General features: G+C 34.3%; 1 protein-coding gene across 4 annotated transcripts in view; it reads right to left on the bottom strand.

Annotated features, from left to right (window-relative positions):
• Nucleotides 1-4,476: 4,476 nt before the first annotated feature.
• GLRB (glycine receptor beta) overlaps nucleotides 4,477-25,068 on the bottom strand; it is a 90,733-nt gene continuing 70,141 nt past the window's right edge. For all 4 annotated transcript variants that reach the window (XM_074040672.1, XM_005556156.5, XM_045392989.3 and 1 more), the window contains 2 exons: nucleotides 17,401-17,693; nucleotides 4,477-6,134 (listed from right to left, as the gene is read on the bottom strand). In XM_074040672.1, coding sequence (XP_073896773.1) covers nucleotides 5,838-6,134; nucleotides 17,401-17,693 — 590 coding nt within the window. In that variant the 3' untranslated portion in view covers nucleotides 4,477-5,837. The remainder of the gene's footprint in view (nucleotides 6,135-17,400; nucleotides 17,694-25,068) is intronic.

Genomic DNA, 25,068 nt, shown 5'->3' with positions numbered 1-25,068 from the left:
TCCAGGAGTTGTACAATGGGAGGTTGTAGTCTTCAAATAGAAACAGATAAGTATTTACTATTGTTAAATGCCATTTTCCTTCTGCCACATTTCCATCTCTAACACCTAAAACTACATCCCATGGGAATATCCAATAAACTGAGTTGAGCTTTTCAAGGACTAAAATCTTTTGCTTCTTTATCTTGTTTACCATTTCACAAAAAGGGGTTTCTGTTATGTGTCATCAATGGGATAGGGTGAGGCAATGCTAATTGACTAATAAAATCTCTATTCAGTGAGGTAATTGTTAAAGGACCTGTAGTTTGACTGCAATTCTTGCTAACCCATGGGGGTTCTACCCTCCTTTTGGCCACATCACTGTCAATGATATTAATTGAACTGCAATTGCTGCAGGCTGCAAATTGGGATTTACTGAAAATTGTTTCAAGTTATAGGATTAAGATCAGATGTGGGTTTTAGTTAAGAAGCAAACATTAGCTAAAGTGCATTACCTCATCAGCTAAGGAAAACTTGCTTTGCTGCTCATTATTTTCTCAACAATGTTAACTAGGAAATAAAATTCAAATAACACTTTAAGATTTTTCATTTGCAATGTTTCTGCATTTTACAATCCATATTTTTATTTACTTTTAGTAAATTTCTAGCTTCAAAATCCTATGATGGATTGTAAAATTGCCTTTAGACATATTACAATATTTTTGTTCTTTTTTAAAACAGGTTTTGTTCTTTTAGACAAACAGCTTTGTTTCTTCTTATGTTTTTAAAATAATATGTATTATATTCTGATTTACATTACAGCAATTTGTATATTTAGTGTATCTTTCTTCTCACATGATTGACTATATATTATTTAAAAGCAGAAGCTAAGTTCTATTCATCTTTTCAGTTTTTAGCTAACACACACCTTTAACATATGAAGTAGCCAATAAATATTAACTAATTTACAATTTTCTTGTTTTGTATTCTCTCAGACGATTTAGAAATAACTGCTTTGGGTATGAGTTGAGACATTTGGAATGACATTTTTAGAATACAGAAAATCCAACTGGAATAGAATTCATAAACTTTCTCATTGTTCTTGTTAATTAAGGATGTATTAAAATGATGTAAATGTATATATAATATATATCTGTATACATACGTAGAAAGAATGCAAAGTGTATCAATATATAAAAGATCAAGTTTATGCATATAAGGTACACACACAGAGTATAACCCATTTTAATTATGGCATCCATATTTTCCATTAATGTTAATCACATGAAAGTCTTCAAGCATTACTCCAGTGATGTGGCTGATGCTTTGAAAGAACTTGACCCTAATCTCTTAAATGGCTAAGATTAGCTTCACTAAAAATTGGGAGTGAATGCTAAATTATTAATATATTGCACAAACATATGGAATTATTTAAAAAATAATTTGAATAATCTGCTATTCTAAAGCAAGGTAATAATAGTCTATCAAGTAAGTACTGAGTAAAGGCTGTAAAGTATTTCAAACTATTTCTCATTTTAGGCTTTATATTTTAAAATTTTATACCTATTTATAGAAATGGAAATTTTCAGTAGTATAAATAATAACTGAGGTGCTTTTAAAGAAGCTTTATTTGAAGACTGCATATGTAATGGAAAATATTTTCACTTCATTTTTCACTAGAGATGAAACCATAAGATTAAAAAAATCACATATTTTCACTCATATGTTGGAGCCAAAATGGTGGATGTCATGAAGATAGAGAGTAGATTGCTAGTTACCAGAAGCCAGGAAGGGTAGCAGGGAGGAGTGGGTGCAGAGAGGTTAATTAATGGGAACAAACATACAGTTAGAAATAAGACCTGGTATTCAATAGATCAATAGGGTGTCTAGAGTTAACATTAATCTGTTTTACATTTCTAAATAGCTGGAAGAGAACAATTCTAATGTTCTTAGCATAAAGAAAAGATAAATATTTAAGGTGATGAATATCCTAATTACCCTGAATTGATTTTATGAAAATGTATCAAATTATCACGTGTCCTTAAAATATGCACATCTATTATGTGTCAATAAAAAAGTAAAAGTACCTAATGTTGAATAAATACATATTAGTTAAAATAAATATCTGAAGACTCTTAACAGCCAAGCCTGGTCCACTTGAAAGAAATCGTGAAATGTAAAATTAACCACTTACTTCAAAGATAAGGAACTGGCTCAACTTAGTACTCCAATCACTACTAAATGTGATATAAAACAGTCAAAATCAGTTTGAGTAGAGTTTAGGATATGAGAAGAGTAGTAGTGTGAGAAACATCTGCAAAGGTAAGCTAAACATTTAATAGGGATAATTTCATACGAGAGAGGATTTTTTACTTAGTTCGTGTGACAAAAGACACTAAAGACGTTTGAGCAGAATGCCACGATCACAACTCTATTTTACAGAAATTAACATCAGATAATTAAACATGATCCTGTAATGAATCCTGAACAGCAGCCAAAAACAGTGGAACAATTGGGAAATTCAAATTAATTCTCTAGATTCTAGCATTTTACCAATGTTAACTTTCTGATATTGATATCTTGTTCTACAATGGTTATGAAAGAAAATGCTCTTGTATTTTGGGGAACACTAATATGTGTAGAGGTAAAGAAACATTATATCTGCAATTTTAAATATTTCAGAATAAAATATCTCATGCACACAGAGTAGAGGGAGAAACATAAAGCAAGTATGAGAAAGTATTTACATTTGGGAAATTTAGGTGAAGAGTACACAGAAATTCTTCACAAGATTTTTTTCCAATATTTTTGAAAGTCTGAGACAATGTCAAAAAAGATTTTTTTAAAAAGAAAAGTAATGCATCCACAACTTTAGACTAAGAGATTACTACTCTGAGAATTTGGGCATATCATGGTGAAAAGCTACATTAGCAGCTTTTTAGAGAGAAAATGACAGAGTCTATCAGAATTTAATAACTATTTATCTTTCAATTTAGCAACTCCACTTTCGGCATCAGCCTCATGGAAATATATGTATTTGTGCACAAAGATATTTATTGCGACTCTGTTTTGTGTTTGGAGGAAAACGAACCAAGTTTTTACTTAAAAAGAAATTAAATTAAGACACATTCATCCTATGGAATAATAGCAGAAGCTCGATGTCCCAGGTGAGGACCTGGAAAAAACTCTAGGACATGTTAAATTAAAAAAATCACAAAACCCTACATAAAGTAAAATCCTATTTAGGTAATATCTTATTATGTTACATTATCTTTTATATTTAAAAATTAGATAGATGTTGAAAATGCATAGAATGAGTTCTGAATAGATACAAAACAATGATGACCTCTGGGTGAGAGACAGAATAGTTTGAAGGAAAAAGGCAATGGAGAGCAACTTTATGTTCTGACTCTAAATACATGTTTGTTTTATAATACTCAACATATTCAGGTATTATCTATGCACTAAAAAGTAAAAATTACAAAGTTAGTTCAAAAATAGAGTTATACTAGAGTGAGACTGTAGACTGCTGAAAGAGCCTGATTACATAGAATGAGAAACTGAATTAGGATGGTGTCAGCCGGAATGGAGAGGAGGTGATAGGTATAAGAGGGAGAATTTATAGGACTTGATACTTAAAGGGACAGACTGTGTGAGAAAGGAAGATGAATTTAACATGGGCAACTGGAATAGCAATGGTTTTAACAGAAATAAAAAATGAAAGAAGCTACTGATTTTTGAAAAGATGATTATTTTTACTTTAAAGACATTGAATCTGAGGTATCAGCAGATGCTCCGGGTAGATATTCTGCAAATCTCCCAGAAATATATAATACTGAAAGTACACAGATCAGAACTACTCTGGAGTTCCGTGACTAAATCTTTCAGAAGAATTATAAAACAACTGTCAGCAGACACTCATTGTACTTCTTTGTTATGATCTTTTTCTAGTGTTTCATTTGTAGTTACACATACACACTTAATCCTGGGATAGCTATTCATATATACTTGGGTATTAAAATCGGTCTTAAGAGGCTACAATATTATATTACAGAAAAGGAATTCACTTATACCATTTTCCACAAATAAATTTTTATATAATTAGATCTGTCTTCAATATGGTACATCTTCCACTTAAAACTCTATATCTAGTTCACATTCCCTAATATGAATGAAACTTGCCAAAATAAAGGAAACAGATTAAAAGCAAATATAATTACAGGTAAACATTTTAAGTGATTTAAATCATATTCATATTTTTTTTCTTACCACAGTTCCATTAAAATGCTCTTGTCCTGGGTCTTAGAAGATATTATTAAGTCCATCAACAGGGTTACCTGTAGCACTGTAAAATTATTCGGATGTCACCTTTACAACTAGAGGGTGCTGAAGGACTACAAAGGATTCGATTATATCCCATTAAAAATAATGTCATCAGTGAGAATCTTTTAAAAATTCAAGCCTTCAATAAATTGAATAGCACTGAATCACATATGGCAATTTGTATAAATAATACTTTATTATCGAATTTGCCACACAAACTCATAGCTGCAACAAAACTCTTCAGATAATGTAAATATACTTCTTTAGTCTTATGTTTATCTACGTGAATTAACAGTAGTTCTATTTCAGATATGGCAGAAAGACAAAGGTGCACTGGATGTGATATTAAGAAATGGTGGTCTCATAAAATGAGACTTAGTGCTTACTTTTGGGTTGGAACAAGTTCAAAGTAAGTAAATCTCAGTTGTCTAGACTTTTAACAAGAAAGAAAATACAAGTAGAAGTGAAGTCTAATACAAACAAAGCTATTATTTACTTAATCTCTAAATATTTTGTGACTAATCCCAAAATATTCAAATAAAAAAATAAATTCAGAAAACATTTTTAATTTTGCTTAAAATATGCAAACATTTTAATAAAATAAAAAAGTTAAAATCTTATAATAATTATGAATTTCTTTTTCAACTTATTATTTCCCCTTGGCTTCTCAAAAATGATGTAAAATCATATATCTATTACTGCATTCCAACTTAAAATATGTACGACTCATTTTAAGGCACAATGTTTTATGTAATATGTACCAACAAATGAAATCCATGAAAATACATTTACATTTTAAGGTGGATTAAATAGAATTTTGTTTATGCTAAATATTTCATCAATAAGGTATCTTTAATTTTTTATTTTGTCAGAATTCATTATACAGTTACATAAATATAGGTTTCCCTTTGTTTAAAAATGCTTACTGTGTATTACTATCTGATATTTTGACAACACAAGCACACTTTAAAATGAGCTGATTTTATAAATTAATATTTTGTGAACTTTATTTCTCCACAGAGCCTGCATAATTATAATTGATACATTCCTACTTACAAAGTTTAAACAATATGTAATACGACTTTTTAAAATCTGTGATAATACCATCTAAAATTTTACAAGAATAAGATGGCTTTCTTTGAAAGTTACAAGGAAGGAAATTTGAAAGACTACATAGGGTAGAATGGTAACCATAGCAGGATTCAGCGTGCATATCATTTTATTATCAGAATTATCTGTAGTATTTGCAGTTTACACTAACTGAAGAGAATTGTTTGGGTTATATTATGTAGTATGCTTGTCCTTCATTTATTACTAAGCAATATGTTCACTATACATATATACATCGTTATTAGAGCACAGACATTACATGATCATGCTGCCATTCAAAATTAAGGTGCCACATTTTTATTACAATCAAATGGCATCCAAAATGCAATGTTGCTATGAAAATTCAAAAGTTCTCACAGATTGGCATTTGTGAATAGAGTAGGTCACAATGAAATTGAATTTTATTTTGTACAAATGGAAAAGATTTATCATAAATATATAGACCAATATATAACATTGAAGAACAAGAAGCAGAAGGGAAACAATGCTCTTGCATAAAGATCAATTCGCTTTGCTGCTGTTGGAATAACAGGTTTTGCAGGGGGAGGCTTCTTGTTGTTCTTAGCCTGAGATTTCCCAAGTCCATTGTTAACTTCAATGGGTTTTCCATAGCAGTCATAATTGGATAATTCAAAATCTCTTGGTAAGCTTCCAACAATGCTGAAGTCATTAGATCTCAGATCAGACTTAGAAGTACAAACTTTTTTGCATCTGGTCTCACCAACCTAAGAATAAATATTGAAGACAATGTATTTAGAATCTTTCTACTTATGAAACACATCTCTTCAAAGGATATTTTTAAAATTGCTAGTTTCCACAAGAGGTATTTGCTTATGTCACAAAGAACTAACAGAGAGAATGGTTATCTGATTAAACAATCAGATAGCCTGAGCATTTAGGGCTCTAAAATGTTGCCTAAATAATGAGGCTTATGTCATGGAATGAACTTTTGATTGGTTACTTTATGCTAAGGAATCAAAGCTCAGATTGATTTTAGGTGCTACCAGGCTTGTGAAAGTTATCAGTTGTAAGACTAATAAATAAAAATCCATCCTTGCTCCAATATTTAACCAGGACAGAGACAATATTCTACAACGTATGGATTATAAAAATGCTCTGGTATTACTAGCTTTTGACTTCCCTATAGATCTTGTTTCCAAGTAGAGTGGCTTATAAATGCTAAGGAATTTATCCCTCCAATGAGACAGACTCCAAGTCACATTCACAAACAAGAACTAAAAAATGGTCACAATTACCATGAACCAAATATTTACTAGTGATAGACATTCCCAAATTGTTGGCTGAACTTAACCAAACATGCTCAGACAATACAGAGGAATGATGTGTTCTTCAGATAGACCATATGCTACAGAGATTATTATTTAGTCACTAATTTCTGAATTATGAAATTTGAATAAATTCCCTATAATATACAAAATAATTACAGTTACAACACAGGTTTGGTCCACTTATACATGGGCTTTTATTTTTAAAATAAATACAGTTGCCCCTTCGTATCTGCAGGTTCTGAATCTACATCCAAATGCAGATCAAAAATATAGTGTCCACAAAATCTGTGGATATAGAGGGTCAACTTTTTGTATCCACAGGTTCCACAGGGCAGACTGCGGGGACTTGAGTATGCATAGATTTTGATATCTGCAGGGATACTGGAACCAATCCCCTGCAGATACAAAAGGACAATTATATTTTATGCTGAACTCTCTCTAGTAATCAAAATGCTCTTAGATTAGAGAAATAGGCTAACACCAATGTTTGAGAATAGCACTGACATATCACAAAAGTCCACAAAAAGGTAAGTTCTTGGCTAGATTGCTTCATTTTCTCACTGTTCTTACCACTGAGTTTTGCTATTCACCCTTAGAATCTTCACTCTTGACATTTACTCAATTTTTATTGAACATGGAAATCATTTAATTGTATATTATTAGTATATCACAGTTACTCTAGTTATTGCTTTTTAAATACAATTCATACTTTGACTAGTTCTATAGACTAGTTACATTTACTAAATTATAGCTGGGTTAAAAACACTATACCTCATATAATAAGTAAAACAAATATTTCCTCAACAGTACTTTAGGTACCAGGAGACTATCCTTTACCTGAATAAACATATATTTATATATATATTTCCTAGACAAGAGCCAGATGGCAGTGTTCAAAGGTGGATAGCAAAAATGCCGAAGATAAACTGACTGACAAAGCAAGTTAAGTGTATTTATACATCCTTCTGTGATTATACATTTAAGTTATTTCCACTTCTCCTCCAATTATGAGCACATATTGATGTTATATTTTTTAAGCTAGCATACAAATGTTGGCTTTGTTATTATATACTTTATGCCATATGTATATTTGTAAAATGCCAGTGGGTAAGAAACTTTAAAAAAATTTATGTAAATATGTTTGCAGAAAAATACACAAAAAATGTTGATATGGAGGAATAGGGATTGAGGAACTAGAAGTTCACCTTTCTGTACATTTGATATTTGAAAAAAAAGATGTAAACCACCAATATATTGACTTATTTAGAAATTGTTCATTATAAGATAGCGCAAATGGAAACACAGTCCCATCCTGGTTCAATAGGACTTTAATTGAAGTAGTTTTTAATAGCATCATTTTTTATTCTAGACAGTTTCATTATCACACTACCTCATTTTTGTCACCAGTAATTTTTAGAAATGAGAGAAGTTTATATGACGAAAGCAAATAAGACACATATTCATAAGGAACAATTGAGAAATTATTAATTGTAGGTTAATATAGCCAAATTCGCTTTTAAGAATACGTGTCAAGAAGCAGGCCACTGTGAAAAAAGAGGATTCTTGTCCCCACCCCCACTCTACTTGTTTAATGTGCAGTTACAGTTTACCAATTGTGAGAGCTCAGCTGTGCATGAAAGAGCAGGGCCTACATCTGCATGGCATCAAGAAGTACGGACAGGCTTTAGTCCCTATCAATTTAGACTCTGTGTCTAGCAAAATGTCTGACAAAAAAAAAAAAAAAAAAAAAATGATGAAATGTGACTCCCAGTGTTAGCCGTGTGGCCTAGCGGGAGGTGTTTGGGTCACGGGGCCGGATCCCTCATGACTGGCTTGGTGTCCTCCCTGTGGTAATGAATGTGTTGTCTCTCTATTAGTTCAAGTGAAATCTGGCTGTTAAAAAGAGCCTAGCACCTGCCTTCCCTCTCACTCCCCCTCTTGCCATCTGACATGCCGGCTCCCCTGCATCTTCCACCATAATTGTAAGCTTCCTGAGGCCCTCACTGGAAGTAGATTCTGATGCCATGCTTCTAGTACAGCTTGCAGAACCATGAGCCAAATAAACCTATTTTCTTATAAATTATACAGGCTCAGGTATTTCCTTTATAGCAGCACAAAATGGACTATACCCTAGTCGAAAGAGTGCAAGAGAGAAAAAGCAGCAACTAAAATCTAAACTCTTTAAATATGACTTCAGGAAATGCATACACACACATAAACACATACAAATACACATCTACTTTTTGCCCCATTTATCTAAATTGAATTTTTAAAAGACTACTTTCATCAATTTGTCCACTGCCTAACCTCCAACAGTATGTGTACAGGCAGGCATGCGTGTGCACACACACATGGACTTGCACACTCACATCTGACCTATTATTGTTCCAGACAGAACATCAGACAGAAGACCACATTTAATCTTCAGTTTTCCAATGCAGTTTGAGAAATGTGTGAGTCTCTGCATGTATCAGTGAACTTTTGTAAAGAGTAACTCACTATCTTGATCGGAATAGAAGTGGAGAACAGACTCTACATATCGAATCTTTGCATTACTCTAAGACTTTCGAGCAATTTTTAAAATCAAGGACTCTGTGGGTATTACAGTTGCTCTTTCTCCTTTTAGAATTCCCCATTCCAAAGGCTTTCGGTGTACTCATTAGGCTTTTGAAGCTACTTATCATAACAAAAGAGTACTCCAGACTCTGCCTATAGACTTAATGGCTTAACACCAAGTATATTTAGAACATACTATAGAAATGCATTTGCTATAAATCATATTTTATATCATTTTAGGTGTGACTGTAGTATCTGTAAATAACTAAATTGCCAAATTTATATAATATTATAACCTAGGCCACAAATAAGTATTTCCAATTTTCTAATCTATTTTATTTATATAACCATATAAATTCTGCCAGCAATGTAAATAATATTAGGATTTGATCCATAGAGTTTATTCAAACTATAGATATAGAATATTATGTTTATTCACAGAGATTACTTAAATATAGTAAACATGTCAGTAAGAGAATTTTTTCAGTGTTGAAGCCATAACATTATAAAGCATTCCAAAAAAGCTGCAAATTGGTTATATTAAGTTTCTAGCCATTTAATTCCTTAAAAAGTCTCTCAGAGATATATTTGAAGATTCTTGTATTCAAGAATAAGTAGAGGTGCACGTGTGGGGTGGACAGAACCTTACTACAGAAGTAATTTTTAATGATAATGACATAACTGAATAAAGAACAAGATTAGGTTCTCTAATAAGAAGTACTCAGAGCTTCTTAAATAGGTCATGATTCATAAAGTAGTTGGCTAGTCTCCTTGCCCCATTCATCACAGATTTTACACGAAGAAAATTTTTTTTTCAGTTAATACTCCCTACACCTTATTATCATATCAAATATATACATGAAAGTACAAAAGAATTTATACTATAAATACTATTTTAAACAGTTATAACATCACATGAAAAGAGATGAAATAAACTGCTAATAAATAAGGCTTTAGTCCTACTTAACACACATTCTTAAAAGCGAATTTGGCTTTATTAACCTACAATTAATAATTTCTCAATTGCTCCTTATTATGAATATGTGTCTCATCTACTTTCATCATATAAACTTCTGTCACTTCTGAAAATTACTGGTAACAAAAATGAGGTAGTGTGATAATGAAACTGTCAAGAATAAAAAACGATGCTATTAAAAACTTTCTAATGCTTCCAACTTTAGCCTCTAAGATTTTATTTGTGGTTCTTTTAAGTTTCATTCCACACAAATTTAAAAGCAAACAACTTTATGCAGTATTTCTTGACCAGAACACTTAGGCATGATTTCATGTTAATAATGGTATCCTCTACAGACAATAAAATATGTTCAGAGGGAATAATTTGTATATATTTTGCTAAATTTAAGTCCATTAAATCATTATCATTAAAAATATCCTTTAAATATAAACAGCAGCTTTTATTTTTTAATTTATATAAACTTATAGGCATAGGTACTATTTTCTTTGTCTTTTATTCATAAAACCTTTGTGTATGGCACATACTATGCATTAGAAATAGGGTGACATTAACAACAGTAGGTTCTTAACTGTTTTGTTGAATAAAAATAGTAATACGTGAATGAACAAACAAAAGTAACCAAGACATTGGAATGACTGAAAAAGCACCATTTTTACTGGGAAAAAAAATGCTCCAGATAATTATATAAGCATGGTAACACATTTTTGCATATAGGACACAAATTATAAAAAATCTTACAGTAAAAACTACAAATTATCATTTTTTTCTACCTTTTAAATCTTTCATTTCCTTAGGAAGCACAATATTATCTTATACATCAGCTTCAAACATTTCCTACAATCCAAATTATATTATGCTTCCATTAATTATTATTGTTATTTTGTTGAATAACAATATTGAAATTATTTGGCAAAAGTTTGCATTTAGAAAAGCAAAGTACATTAGCACAAATGCATTTTGAAACTAAAAGTTTAATTACATTTTTCACTGCAAAACCATTGAATTAAAAGGATAACAATTTATACATTTCTACTTTTATATCTTCTTTCATATGCCAATATGCAACAATCTTACGACTCATCAAGTTACACACTTCATATAAGTTATTTTTAGACTCATGTTATCATTTTGAAGCCTGTCTCAGGAAACAAATATTCCATAGGTACAAAGTCTAGTCTAGAAAGTGCATTTTTGTCCTGTAAAGAATAAGAGTAATTTATATTTATTTCTAAAGATTAAAATTTCTGGTCAATTCTTAACTCTCTATGCATCTCTCCTTGTCTTTTGAAGTAAAATGTCATAGTTTCAGAATTCAAACAAGTGTGTTTCTATGAGCAGCTAAAAACATAGAGAATTAAAATATAAAAGTTCTTAAATGTGTTGAATTTTTATTTATTGGGTAATTATTTTAATTACTATTTTTAATTTTACTGCTTTAAAGATAAACTTAAAATAACATAATTGGGTTTACTACTTCATGGATCCTCTCATCCTTGCTATCCATGTTCATAAATAATCTGAATATATTCTACAATGCTCTAGAAAGCTGGCTCTAGTTAGCCTCCTTCCATCAGTGCCCCTACCTGATGGAATATATTAAGGTATCAGGATCATTGCATATTAGTATTCTGTTACTACATTTAATTTAATCTAGTAGCATAATTTAATTGAATCACACATTAGTATTCTGTTACTACCTTTAATTTCTGTGCTTATTGAGGACCTATAATAAGCCAGCCAATGGAGCAGATCATAGGGATTACTAGGAATCAAGCACTTGTTCTATAGAGCATCCTTGCTTTCTGTATCCAAGTCTCTTAACCAAAGGTCAAGTTAGAGGGGATTGGTGGGCTGGAAATGGGAGGAAGTGGTAAAAGGGAGGTATAAATCGAGGAGTACATAGCAAGTGTCAAAAAATCAGGTAGAGAACACTTCCACATAAGATAAGGCTCTCAGGTATTCTTCCTTCCATTTTTGACTTGGAGAAATAAGTGTATGCGGTAGAAGGGGAAACTCAGTTTCTCACAAACAGTATGCTTCCAATACCATTTCTCTGTCGTGCCAAAGCATGCCCTTAAGCAATCCCGTAGTTTTTCTAGATATTATGTTACTTCTTACATGGGTGGTAACAGAGAAAAAAATAAAATATTGGTAAAGGGAATAAAAATTACTCCAAATGTTTGTTTTCCTGGTGTAGGACTGCAGTAAGTCTGAAACGACCCAGTAGACAGAACAGCAACAACAATGAAAGTGTTAAGAGTAGCCCACTGACAAATCTATTGAATTATTAGAGTGTGGTAAGCAGGGTGCAGGTATGATGAGGATGCTGAGGGCCTTGAAAAGCATAGAGGACTTCTACATCCAGAAAGATAGAGTAGACATACCTTTCCTATTCCTCCTGCTAAGTTCAACAAAAAATCCTGGACATTACATTAAAACACACACATACACACACCCACAGAGGGAGAGAGAGAGAGACTGTGAAAGGGAGAGAAGAGGAAGCAGATCAACCCGGGGACTCGGGACCCAAGGAACCATGCAATGGTGAGTTCCTGCATTCCCTTTCGGTCTCATATAATCCCGGATTTGGGGCTAAAGAAGCAGCAAGTGGAAATGCCAACAGGTGCAGACAAGAAAAGCCCCAACGGCCTGGTCTGTTTAGCCAAAGAACAAAGAAAGGGTCAGCCCAGCAACACAGAACACTTTTAGATATTAACCTCTCTATTCTTGGCAAATAGTACAGAAAAAAATGTGCTCCCACCCCACCCCAAAAGACATGCCAGCAACATCCAAGAGGTGAGGGGGCCAAGGCTTGGACTTTAAAAAGGCTGTGATGAGGCAGTCTGATCTCCACTGAAGTAGTGTCAAGTGGTGATCCAGGGCTTCCATCACCGTAGACCAGGAGCAAGGCCCTGATCCCTGCCACAGTGTCTATGGAAACTATGTAGGGAGTATGGACTTACACCTACACCCAGCAGTAACAAGATGCTCCTCCTCTTCAACACTGAGATGATGTCACAGGAGGCCATGGAGGGTCAGGACTTCCACATGAAGGCAAACCCTGCTGCTGTGTTGGTAGAGACAGCATGGGGAACTGGTGACCCCCAATCCCACCCAGCAGTAACAAGGAGCTCTACCCTGACCAAGTGGGACACCTGGACTTGTACCTCTGCTTGGAAGTAATGAGGCAGCACCCATCCTTCCCCTGACAGAACAGAGTCAGAGAAAGCCAGTTAAAACAGAAGGCTTAAACACGATTCAGAGTCTCATAATATAATATCAAAATGTCCAAGTTTCAATACAAAATCACTCATCATACAAAAAACCGGGAAAGATCTCAAACTGTACAACAAAAGACAAAAAAAATTCTGAGAAATCTGAGAAAGATATTACAACATTCATGATAAAAATAATTCAGTGACCAATTATGAACATAGTTGGAACAAATGAAAAAAATACATACATACCAAATGGAAACTATAAAGCTCATAGATTAGATCAACAGGAAAATGTAAAGGGCAGAGGAAAAAAAAATCAGTGTACTGGGAGATTACAGAAGACATTGTCAAAGAAGTTCCAGCCAGGCCAAGCAGGTAAGAAAAAGAAATAAAGGGCGTCCAAATTAGAAAAGATAAAGTCAGACTACCGCTGTTCAACAATTATGTGACTGTGCACTTAGAAAACCCTAGAGACTCCTCCAAAAGACTCCTAGATTTGATAAACAAAATCAGTAAAGTCTCTGGTTACAAAATCAATGTACACAAATCAATAGTATTGCTATACACCAACAACGACCAAGCTGAGAATCAAATTAAGAACTCAATTTCTCTTACAATGCAGCAAAAAAAAAAAAAAAAAAAAAAAAAAAATGAAAATAACCTTACACAAACAAATGGAAACACATCCCATACTCATGGATTGGAATAATCAATATCGTGAAAATGACCACACTACCCAAAGCAATCTATAGATTCAATGTAATTCTTATCAAAATACCAATATCATTTTTCACAGAATTAGAGAAAACAATCCTAAAACTTATATGGAGCTAAAAAAGAGCCTGAGTAGCCAAAGCAATCCTAAGCAAAAATAATAAATGTCCAAGTTTCACATTTTATACAAGGGACTTGAGCATTTGCAAACCTTGGTATCTGACAAGAGTCCTAAAACCAGTTCCCTACAGTACCCAGGGACAATTGTATCACAAATCTAGCATTTGCGTTATTGGAGTCTTGAAAAGAGAAGAGAGAGGGCAAGTCAGAAAAAGTACACAAAGAAATAATAGCTGAAAACTTTCCAAATTTGGCAAGAAACATACACCTACATTTTCAACAAGCTAAAAAAATCTCAAACAAGATCAACTCAAAGAAATCCACACAGAGACATGTCATAATTAAACTTCTGATCACTACTCGACCAAAAGACCAAACAATTTTTTTGAAAGCATCCAGAGATAAGTGACACTTTACCTACAGGGGAAAAACAATCAGAACAACTAGTTTTCATCAGAAGCCATGGAGGCCAGAAGAATACTTTTTAGGTGCTAAAAGAAATGCATATAGAATTGTAGCCTCACAATCCTACACCTAGAGAAAATATCCTTCAACAATGAAGGAGAAATCAAGACATTCTCAGATAAAGGGAAAGTAAAAAAATGTGTCACCCACAGACCTATCCAAAAATGGGTAAAGGAAATTCCTGAAAAGGCGCGGTGGCTCATGCCTATAATCCCAGCATTTTTGGGAGCCTGAGGCAGGCGGATCACTTGAGGCCAGGAATTTGAGACTAGTCTGGCCAACATGAGGAAACCCTGTCTCTACCAAAATATAAAACTTAGCCAGGTGTGGTGTGGCACATACCTCTGGTCCCAACTACTTGGGAGGCTTAGGTAGGAGGATTGCTTGAACCCAGGAGGCGGAGGTTGCATTAGCTGAGATCACGCCACTGCACCCCCCAGCCTGGGCAACAGAGTAAAACTCTGTCTCAAAAAAACAAAACAAAACAAAAACAAAAACAAAACAGGAAATTCTCTAAACAGAAAATAATAAAAGAGATATAACCTTGGAATATATGAAGATGAAAGAAAAACACAGTGAGCAAAAATATACAATAAGATTTTCTTCTCCTCGAGTTTTCTAAATTATATTTGATGGTGATGCAAAAACTATAATGTGATTATAAATGTATGCAGAAGTATTTAAGACAATTGTAAACATCAGCTTAAGGGAGAAAAGAGGTAACGTTTTCAAACATCACAAAAACTAGCAAAATAATGACACCAATAGATTGTGATGTTATGCACGCATATCTTATCCAGACCAACCACTAAAGAAGTTAAACAAAGAGATACACTTAAAAACAACACAGAAAGCTCAAAATGAAATTCAAAAAAAATGTTCAAGTAACCTACATTAAAAAAGGTAAAAGAGGGCCAGGCGTGGGGGCTCATGCCTGTAATCCCAGCACTTTGGGAGGCTGAGGTGGGTGGATCAGCTGAGGTCAGGAGTTTAAGACCAGCCTGACCAACATGGAGAAACACTGTATCTACTGAAAACACAAAATTAGCCAGATGTGGTGGTGGGTGCCTGTAATCCCAGCTACTCAGGAGGCTGAGGCAAGAGAATCACTTGAACCTAGGAGGCAGAGGTTGTGGTGAGCCGAGATTGCACCATTGCACTCCAGCCTGGGCGACAAAAGTGAAACTCCACCTCAAAAAATAAATAAAAAAAAAAAAAGAAGAAGAAGAAGAAGAAAAAAAAAAATGAAAAAGAAAACAGAGAAACAAAAACCAAAATAAACAAAACAAAGAAAAATAAAACACAGAGTAAAGCCTTGTTGTATCAATAATTACATTATGGAAATGATCTAAATATACCAATTCAAACATAAGAGAATGGCAGAGCAGTTTAAATACCAAACACCAACTATATGTTCTCTGGAAGAAACTCATTTCAAATATAATGAAATAGAAATATTGGAGGTAGAAGTATGAAAAAGATATATTAAGGACATCTTTAAGGCCAAGATAGCACTAGACTAATGCGAATTTTCTCCTTATTCTTCATGAAAGGCATAAAGGAGTTATAAGGCCTCAAGAAGCCTCCCTGAAGGTTTCAGCTAAGTATTTGCAGAGGGTCTTGGCTTTAGGCTCAGAAAATGAGTATAAATGACTTAAACAGTTGTTTAAAGGCCATAGGCAGCACCATATAAGCATGGTTCCTTTGCTTCTGCACCTAAAAAGCACATGTGGTATACTCGTCTAGCATTCTAGGTAGGGTGAGTAGTGGTGATTAACAAACTGATAGAGTAATTGTCTGACCAGAGGAAAAGCATGGAAGGTAAGATTTTCAAGGCTGTAGGATGGAATGGACCTACTGGTCTTCTGTGGAATTTACTGCTCTTAGCTCAATGGAAATGGTCTTCTGGTTGACTGGTCCACCCATCCAGAGGGCATCTATGAAGGGCACATTGGGGTAAATGGACAGCTAACCTCAATCCTTTACACAGCCTAGTTCTTTGAGATTTATCATCGTCCACTATTCTTAGACCCATAATCAATTGACAAGACAGCGTTATGGGGTAAAATCTTAAATATTCCTTCTCCTGCCACTCACTGCTGGGCAGGATAGATTCCTAACTGAGGGCATCGTTTCCCTGAGACAGACATCCAATAAACAAGTAGCCTTCCTGACATGCTCCAAGTGAAGTTCTCTAACTTAATGGGGAATGGTGGGTAATTTAATCATGAGCATAGGCTTCTCCAAGCCTTTTTATGTAAGGCAGATGATCAGTGATGCCCCACGGTCCTCTGGCCTTTCATTAAGATATATTGAATGAGAAACAATAGGAAGCTCTGTGCTCCAGCAGGGTCTCCATATTCAATGGTGACCATCAAAGCAGAGTTGAATCCTTAAACTCAGTGCAAAGTTCTCAACAAATTTAATAAGGCATTACTTTTTTTCTTAAGTGGTATTTGACCTAAATGTTCTGAATGTTTTCTAAAAAGCACGTTTCCCAAAAAGTGTGTTGTGCTCAGTTTCTTTTCAGCTGTGAGAGAAAAACAAGCAAATGCCAATTTCATCAAAACTTGTCACATACACAAAAGGATCTCTCTCTTGACACTATGAAGAGGTTGGGGGAAATGATTTCATGGGATAATTTTATCCTTACCTGCAAAGTGCTAATATGAACAGGAGTCCCTGTTCCATTCACAGTATTCTTTTTAGCCGCATTTCCACCTTTTCCATCTGCTTGCTCAGCCTTAGCAATTCTGGCTTTTTCTGCTTCAACCCTTTTGGGGTTGTTCAGCATCACCTGGACCACCGCATACTCCACCAGGGAAGCAAACCCAAAGAGAAGGCAAGCAATGAGCCAAACATCAAGAGCCTTCACATAGGAAACTTTGGGAAGCTCAGCAGCAAGGGTTGTACACTCAGAGGCCAAGCTGAGGACTGAGAAGATACCTACAGAAACAGAAAGAGGAATGAAAGTTGCTTTTTATCCCTATGAGACGTTCTGCGGTCATTACTCTTTGACGAAATCCACCTCCAGTACCTTCCAATGAACCATGAACAATTCGTCAGGTCCCCTTAAAGCTCAAAGAGCAGGAGAAATAATAGGTACATGCCTTTTATGTAAGGATTATTGACTATGGTTGAGGATTTTGTAAATACTTAGGATTTTAAAAAATAAATAGAAATTTAAATCAGGGTATAAAAATATAATTTGGACCTGTTTTCAATATTAAAGATGTCTAAAACTACCGTATAGTATGTCTGAGGAAGACACAGAGATCTGTTATTAGACAGATTATGTATGTTATTTTTCAGCTTTGTTTGAGAAAGATTTCAGTTATGGAGCTGAGTTTTGTCCCCATGAGCAACTAAATCAGAGCAAGAATAGAACATACAAAGTAATTTTTTGATAAGGTTCATAATAAGAAAAATTAATAGAAAAGACACAATAGGAAATATTCCTGTTTAGGGAGAACATATGATTCCAGATTTCCAAAGAAAGGAATAAAGGTCTGCTCCACGTAATGGTAACCTTTCAATGAAAGCTAACACATTATATACAAATTTAAGTAAAGTAATTGTCAGACTCCAAAGAAGAATTGCAATAATTTATTGCTCTTTCTCTTCCCAAATGCCACCCTCTCTCCCATTCCGCTCTCTTTTTCTTTTCCTTCGTATTTTCAAGAGAGGAGATGATGAAATGTATTTTGTAGTTATAACCTGTTGACATGGGCTATCAGGAACATGCTGAGTCAGAAAAGAAAACTCATTCAATGTCAAGGGAGACTCACTTTACTTGAAGGAGAAAACAGATCTGACTTGACTCTGTGAGTCCATCTCACATACTGGGTTGAGTATAATTTTTTCTTCTTAGATTTGGCCACTTATGAGAATTAATGTATGTATCACCATAATAATTAAATGTCTGCTTGACTCTCTTTTCCCTTCCCATGAAATTATAAGTACTATATTAATATTAATAATCAGTTAAACATTGAAAAATATACCAATTGCATCATTTCAGAAGCTTCTAAAAAATGTATTTTGCATTCAAGAACCTAAGATACTCTCTATTAGAAAGAAACATGTTAAGCAAATATAATTTCTGTGGATGAAAACAATATTCAATATACAACAACTTGATAAGCTCCTAGGTTACTTTTACTATAATTATCCTTGGCCCTGAGGAAAACTAAGAACTAATTAATAGAACTGTATTTTAAAAGTTAATGTAGGTCTTAATGTTTTCTAGCCTGGAAGTGGAAAGAAACATAAAAATCCAATACCTTATCAACTACTGCCCTAAACTACAGTTGATTATAGCCATGGGAATTAACTTGGCAAACTGTCATTCTAAGTTAATTTTTCTATTCTTTGTCAAATTTTGTGAGTCAAATTACCATTCAAAAACAAGCCTAACTTATTTCCTTGAGATAAACTATTTTGACACTATCTTCTGTGTTTCCATAGCATTTCATGCTGATCAATAACCTAGAAGATATTAAATTGTAGTAAGCTAAGTTGTATACCTGAATATTTATCCTGATAGATTAGAAACTTTATAATGAAATAGAGAATAATTTCAGATTATAGAAGACCTTTAGAGTTCTGTAATGGCTTTTTATACCATGTTTGGTAGAGAATATTCAGAAATTTGAAATTAAGGAAAGAGAAATTGCATTATCAAAAGAATGTTTAAGTAGCATTACTTTGGTGTAGATATACAAACTAGACTGAGAAAGAAAAATAGTAGTTGGGGAAACAAAGTATCAGGAAATAAAGACCTAGATTATGGGACAGATGTGAAAGAATTTTAGAGAAAACATTTGAAAAGAGTTACTGATTCAAGGAAGAAGAAAAAAATTGAGACAAAGTTATGAACAGGATGACTGGAAGAGTTTCCATAAAAAGAGGGGAGAGGCCTATAGAAAAGAAGATGACTTTGTCAGGAAAACATTGAAAGATTAGATAAAGGTCAAGAAACAAGAACCGATGATCATGACACAGCACAGTGCACCTGGGAATCTGAAAGAACTTTTTGAAAAGATTAGCCAATATCATTCAGATAGATGTCTGAAAAGAGAGAGGACTTTGTGAGGTAAAGATGCTTTGGTGTCAGAAAAGGGGGACTGACTGAAGAAACAGATGAAAGGGTTGTCCTTAAAAGGAGTGACAGAATATTTATAGATTTTGGAGGGAAAAGGAGAGTATTCATAATTCCACACATTCAGTTAGAAACAATGGTAGTGAATTCAAGATTTTATCATATCAGATTTAAGAAGGAAAACTGAAGAAGTTAAGAAGAAGGTGAACATAAACTATGTGCCTTATCTTGGGAAAATCATATTATAATAGAAACTACCTATTAGCATTTTCTATCCAAAAATAAGAAATCTGAGCAAATAATGCTACTTTGTAAAAATATTTTAGCATTATCATAATATAGCCTTCAAATGGGATTACTTCATTGTTAAATGGTACATGGTGAAATTATCTAAATTTTAATAAATTAGAAACAGAAAGAAATGTAAAGCCATTGCCCATAAATGTGTGGAATTTGGTCAGGTGCGGTGGCTCATGCTTGTAATCCTAGCACTCTGGCAGACCGAGGTGGGTGGATCACCTTAGGTCAGGAGCTCGAGGCCAGCCTAACCAATATGGTGAAATACAGTCTCTACTACAAATACAAAAAGCAAATCAGCTGGGTGTGGTGGCACATGCCTGTAATCTCAGCTACACTGGAGGCTGAGGCAGGAGACTCACTTGAACCTGGGAGGCGAAGTTTGCAGTGAGTTGAAATTGTGCCACTGCACTGCAGTCTGGGCAATAGAGCGAGACTCCATCTCAAAAAAAAAAAAAAATTATTTTTATAGTGTTAATATTATGTCCTTAATAAATTACTCTGATGCTCCTAAAACATGTTTAAATCATATAGACCTTATTTGTCACACTGTTTCCTCCAAAATCAGACCTAGATTTCAAATCTAGGAAAATGTCATGAAATTGATACAAACTCTTACAAATAGATGTAGAGTCTTTGTCTATGAAAAGTTAAAGCCAACAAATGATATAAACTAAATTATTAATAAATAAGCTATATAAGGAGGTTAAATTGAACAAAATCTTCCATAAACAAGTCAGGGTTGAAGTTATTTAGCTCATCAAAATGGAGACAGAATTGCATGTCCACAGATTTATTGTCCAGCCAATCACAGAGGAAGAATCTGAAAAATAATTCCCTAACAGCATATATACTAGGAATGTATTGGTGCAAAGAGAAAAATTGAAAACTAGAAAAAGAAAAGAGAAGAAAAAATAAGGAAAGAAAAGAGAGGAAGAAAGAAAGGAAAAGAGAGTTTAAAAAAGGAAAAGAAAAGAAATGGAAAGCAGATACAGTATGGCATTTGCTATTCATAACCAATGCCATGAATCAACAGAGCAGGTCAAGGAGCAATTGCAATTGCACACATGCCAACTCCCGTCTAAGCTCCAAATAATTTATCTCATACTGTGATAATCACCAAATTTGTACATTTGAAATTGCTGTTAATAAAATGAAAATGCATTTAAAAGTACTACTATTAATACATTATGTTAGCATATTATCATTTCATAATTTTTAGTTAAAGAATACTAAAAGGAAAGGAAACTTTGACCCAAATTATTAATCTTTTTGTATTTATAATTGAAAGTTATTTGTTAAAAAAATGTATTCCCTTTAGCAGCAACTAAAGTATTTTATGTAACAGGAAAAGATATAGTATAGTTTACTTAGTTAAGAGTATTACAAAACATTACTTCAATAGTTCCGTGCATAGTTAGTTCCATACTTGGAGAAATAGCTTAAGACAAAAGTCATTACCTAAAATTCACCAGGGAATCTTTGATGTTTGTTAACAATGGGGAGGGCTAATCACAAAAAGGCTGGGTGAAAAATAAAAGTAGAATACAAAACTAATTTTTTAAAAAAGGAAAATGAATCTAGGGCATTTTAAGTATTACTTTATTCTCTATGTTGTCTGCTAACTTCCAGAAAATAAAAACTACAGGCCATAACAAAAGAGACTGGTAAACTTATTTATTTAATCCTTTGGGATAATGTAGGGGGAAAATAGTAGAGTAAGGAAAGATATGCAGAATCAAAACAGCTATATTAACTGGATATCCTGAAATTTAGTCTGAGTCAGTATTACTTCCTTTTCTTTTTAGATAAAATTATAATTTGGGGTCTAATAACAGACCTTCCAAATACCTGCAGCATAATTCCATAATTATAATTGGAGATCTTAACATCTCTCACCAATAACAATAACTACGCAAAAGAGATAAAAGATTTCAACAGAGTTACTAACCAACTTGACTGTAATGATACTTACAGAACACAACAGCAAACAATGACTAATACACACTGCACGTGCACATAGTGTTTATCAGGAGGCATAGGCTAGAATGGGCTGCTTAAAAAAAGTCTCAATACACATAAAAGAATTGATGTCAGTGAGTATATTCTCTGACAAAAATGGAATTAAGTTAGAAAGCAATCATATTCAGGTACCCAGAGAAACTCTAAATACCTTTCTAAAGAATCCATGGGCCAAAGAAGAAATCACAAGATAAGTTATGAAATATTTCAACTGAAAGATGAAAATATAATATATCAAAATTTGTGCACTGAAGTTAAAGCAATGCTTACAGGGAAATTTACAACTGTAAATGTTCATGTTAGAAAAGAAGAAAGTTCTAAAACCAATTATCTGAGTCCTACTTTCAGCAATTACAAAGCGATCAAATCAAATGCAAAGTAAGTAGAAAGGAAATAATAAACACAGCTAAAAATCAATAAAAAGGAAAATAAACATATAGAGAAAATTAATGAGATAAAAGCGGTGCTTTGAAAATATCAATAAAATAGAAAAGCCTTTAGCTTGAGTGATCAAGAAAATAAACAGAAAATTCACGATGTAATAATAACAGGAATGAAAGATGGAACATTACTACTACAGCCTGACATTAAAAGGAAAAGGGAGTACTATGAATACTTTTTGTTCTAGTAATTCACAACTCATCTAACATCTAGAAATCAATTGGTATAATTCACCAAATAAGAGGAGGTAGCCCACACAACTGTTTAAATATCTACCCATCTACCTCTCTTTGTGTCCATATACTCTGCCTTCTCTTCTGATACTAAGAACAAGGGATTAGCAAACTATGACCTGTAGGCCAATCTGACCCACCTATTTTACAAATAAAGTTTTGTTAGAACACATCCATACTTGTTCAGTTATATATTGTCTGTGGCTGCTTCACATAGAACATATAAGAGCAGAGTTGAATGGAGTGACGGAAACTATATGGCCCACAAACCTCAAATGTCTACTCTCTGGCCTCTTATAGGAGCTTGCTTACCTTTGGGACAAACACATTTTGCTCCAGCAAAGGGCAATAGCTCCATTTCCTGGATCTAATCCCCTCTTCCTTTCTCAAGGTCACTGCTCCTGCACTTTGTCCATCTCTCAATGTTTCCTTCACTACTGGTTGTCCTTCATCAAAAATAAACTCAACATACTATGAATTCATCTACCTTTAAAAAATGAAAAACACTCTCTTGACTTTTATTCTTACCCTAGCTATTTTCTTATTCTTTTTCTTTTTACAGCTAACAACCTCCAATGAGTTATTTATACTAAATATCTCCAATCCCCCCCTCATCTTCTTTCCTGAAGCCAGTCCAATCAGGCTTTCTTCTCACTTCAAAGAAACTGTCCACGGATGCCAGTGACCTCCCCAGCTTCTTTAACCTAATGGTAACCTTTAGCTCTAAACGTCATTGATCCATGAACAGTTGGTTGATCACTTTCTTGACCTAGAAATACTTTCTCCACTTGACTTTTAGGAAACCCCGTCATACTGGTTGTTCTTCATTTTCTCAGTCCCTCTTAGAAGTAGATATCTCTACCTACACTCACTCCCCTGTGGTTCCAACCAGAGATTGAAAACCATCTATATTTTGACAAAGTTTACATTCCTACTCCAGTTCTGAAATGTCCAATTAAACCGAGACTTGCATATCCAACTGCCTATCTGATATCTCCACCTAACTGACGCTGGAACCTTAACATGTCTAAAGCAAAGCTCCTGGCCTGCCCATCTTCTCAAACCCACTGTATTTACTTGCACCTTTGCCCATCTCGGCTAATGTCAATTTCATCTTTCTAGTTTTTCATCCAAAATAATCTTGAAGTCAACCCTGATTCTACTTTCTTTAATCTCACATTCAACATACCTACAAATACCTCTTATCTCAACCTTCACTACCATTCATCATCTAATTTTTTTTTGGGGGGGGGGCGGGGGATAGAGTCTCACTCTGTTGCCCAGGCTGGAGTGCAGTGGTGCAATCTCAGCTCACTGCAACTTCTGCATCCCAGGTTCAAGCAATTCTCAGTCCTCAGACTCCCAAGTAGCTGGGGTTATAGGCGTCCACTACCATGTCAGGCTGATTTTTTGTATTTTTGGTAGAGATGGGATTTCGCCATGCTGGCCAGGCTGGTCTCCAACTCCTGACCTCAGGTGATTCGACCACCTCTGCCTCCCAAAGTGCTGGGATTACAGGGATGAGCCACTGCTCTCGGCCCCATCATCAAATATTTATCAGTACCTGCACTACTACTCACTAGCCCAAACCATGATTATTTACCTGAATTATTCCAATTGTCTCCTAACTGCTTTCCTTGCTTCTGCCCTTGCCCCAGGTCATTCTGTTCTCAACAAAGTAGGCAAAGAGATCTGGTTAAAATTTAAGTCAGATCATGTGTAAAAGCCTTTAGCGACTTTGTATTTCACGCTGAATAAAAACTAAAATCGGTGTGGTGGCTCAAGCCACCGGTGCAGAGTAAGCCAAGATTGCACCATTGCACTCCAGCCTGGTAAACAGAGCAAGACTCCATCAAAAAACAAAAACAGAAACAAAAAACAAAAAGCTCAAAATCATCAGGATGTCTTAGCAGATGCTACGTAGTCCACCCCTCATCGCTGTTATCTTTCTGACCTCCTTTCACACTACTCTCCTTTTGACTTGCTCTGCTCCAGCCACACTGGCCTCCTTGTCTCCGCAATGCCCAAGCATGGTCCTGCCTCAGGAATGCGGCCCAGATGATCACTGTCTGGCCCACGCTGTCCTAGAAATGACTCATTTCTTCACCTCCTTCATGTCTCTATCCGGTATCACCCTCTCACTGAGGCCTTTCTAACAAGCAGTTTGCTACCTCCAAACTTGCTATCTTACATCACTATCTTACATATGATATATTATATTTATTTG

This window comes from Macaca fascicularis, chromosome 5, assembly GCF_037993035.2.
Source record: "Macaca fascicularis isolate 582-1 chromosome 5, T2T-MFA8v1.1".
Classification (NCBI taxonomy): domain Eukaryota; kingdom Metazoa; phylum Chordata; class Mammalia; order Primates; family Cercopithecidae; genus Macaca; species Macaca fascicularis.
The sequence above is the reverse complement of the archived record's forward strand: the minus strand, read 5'-3'. Positions and strand labels throughout refer to the sequence as shown.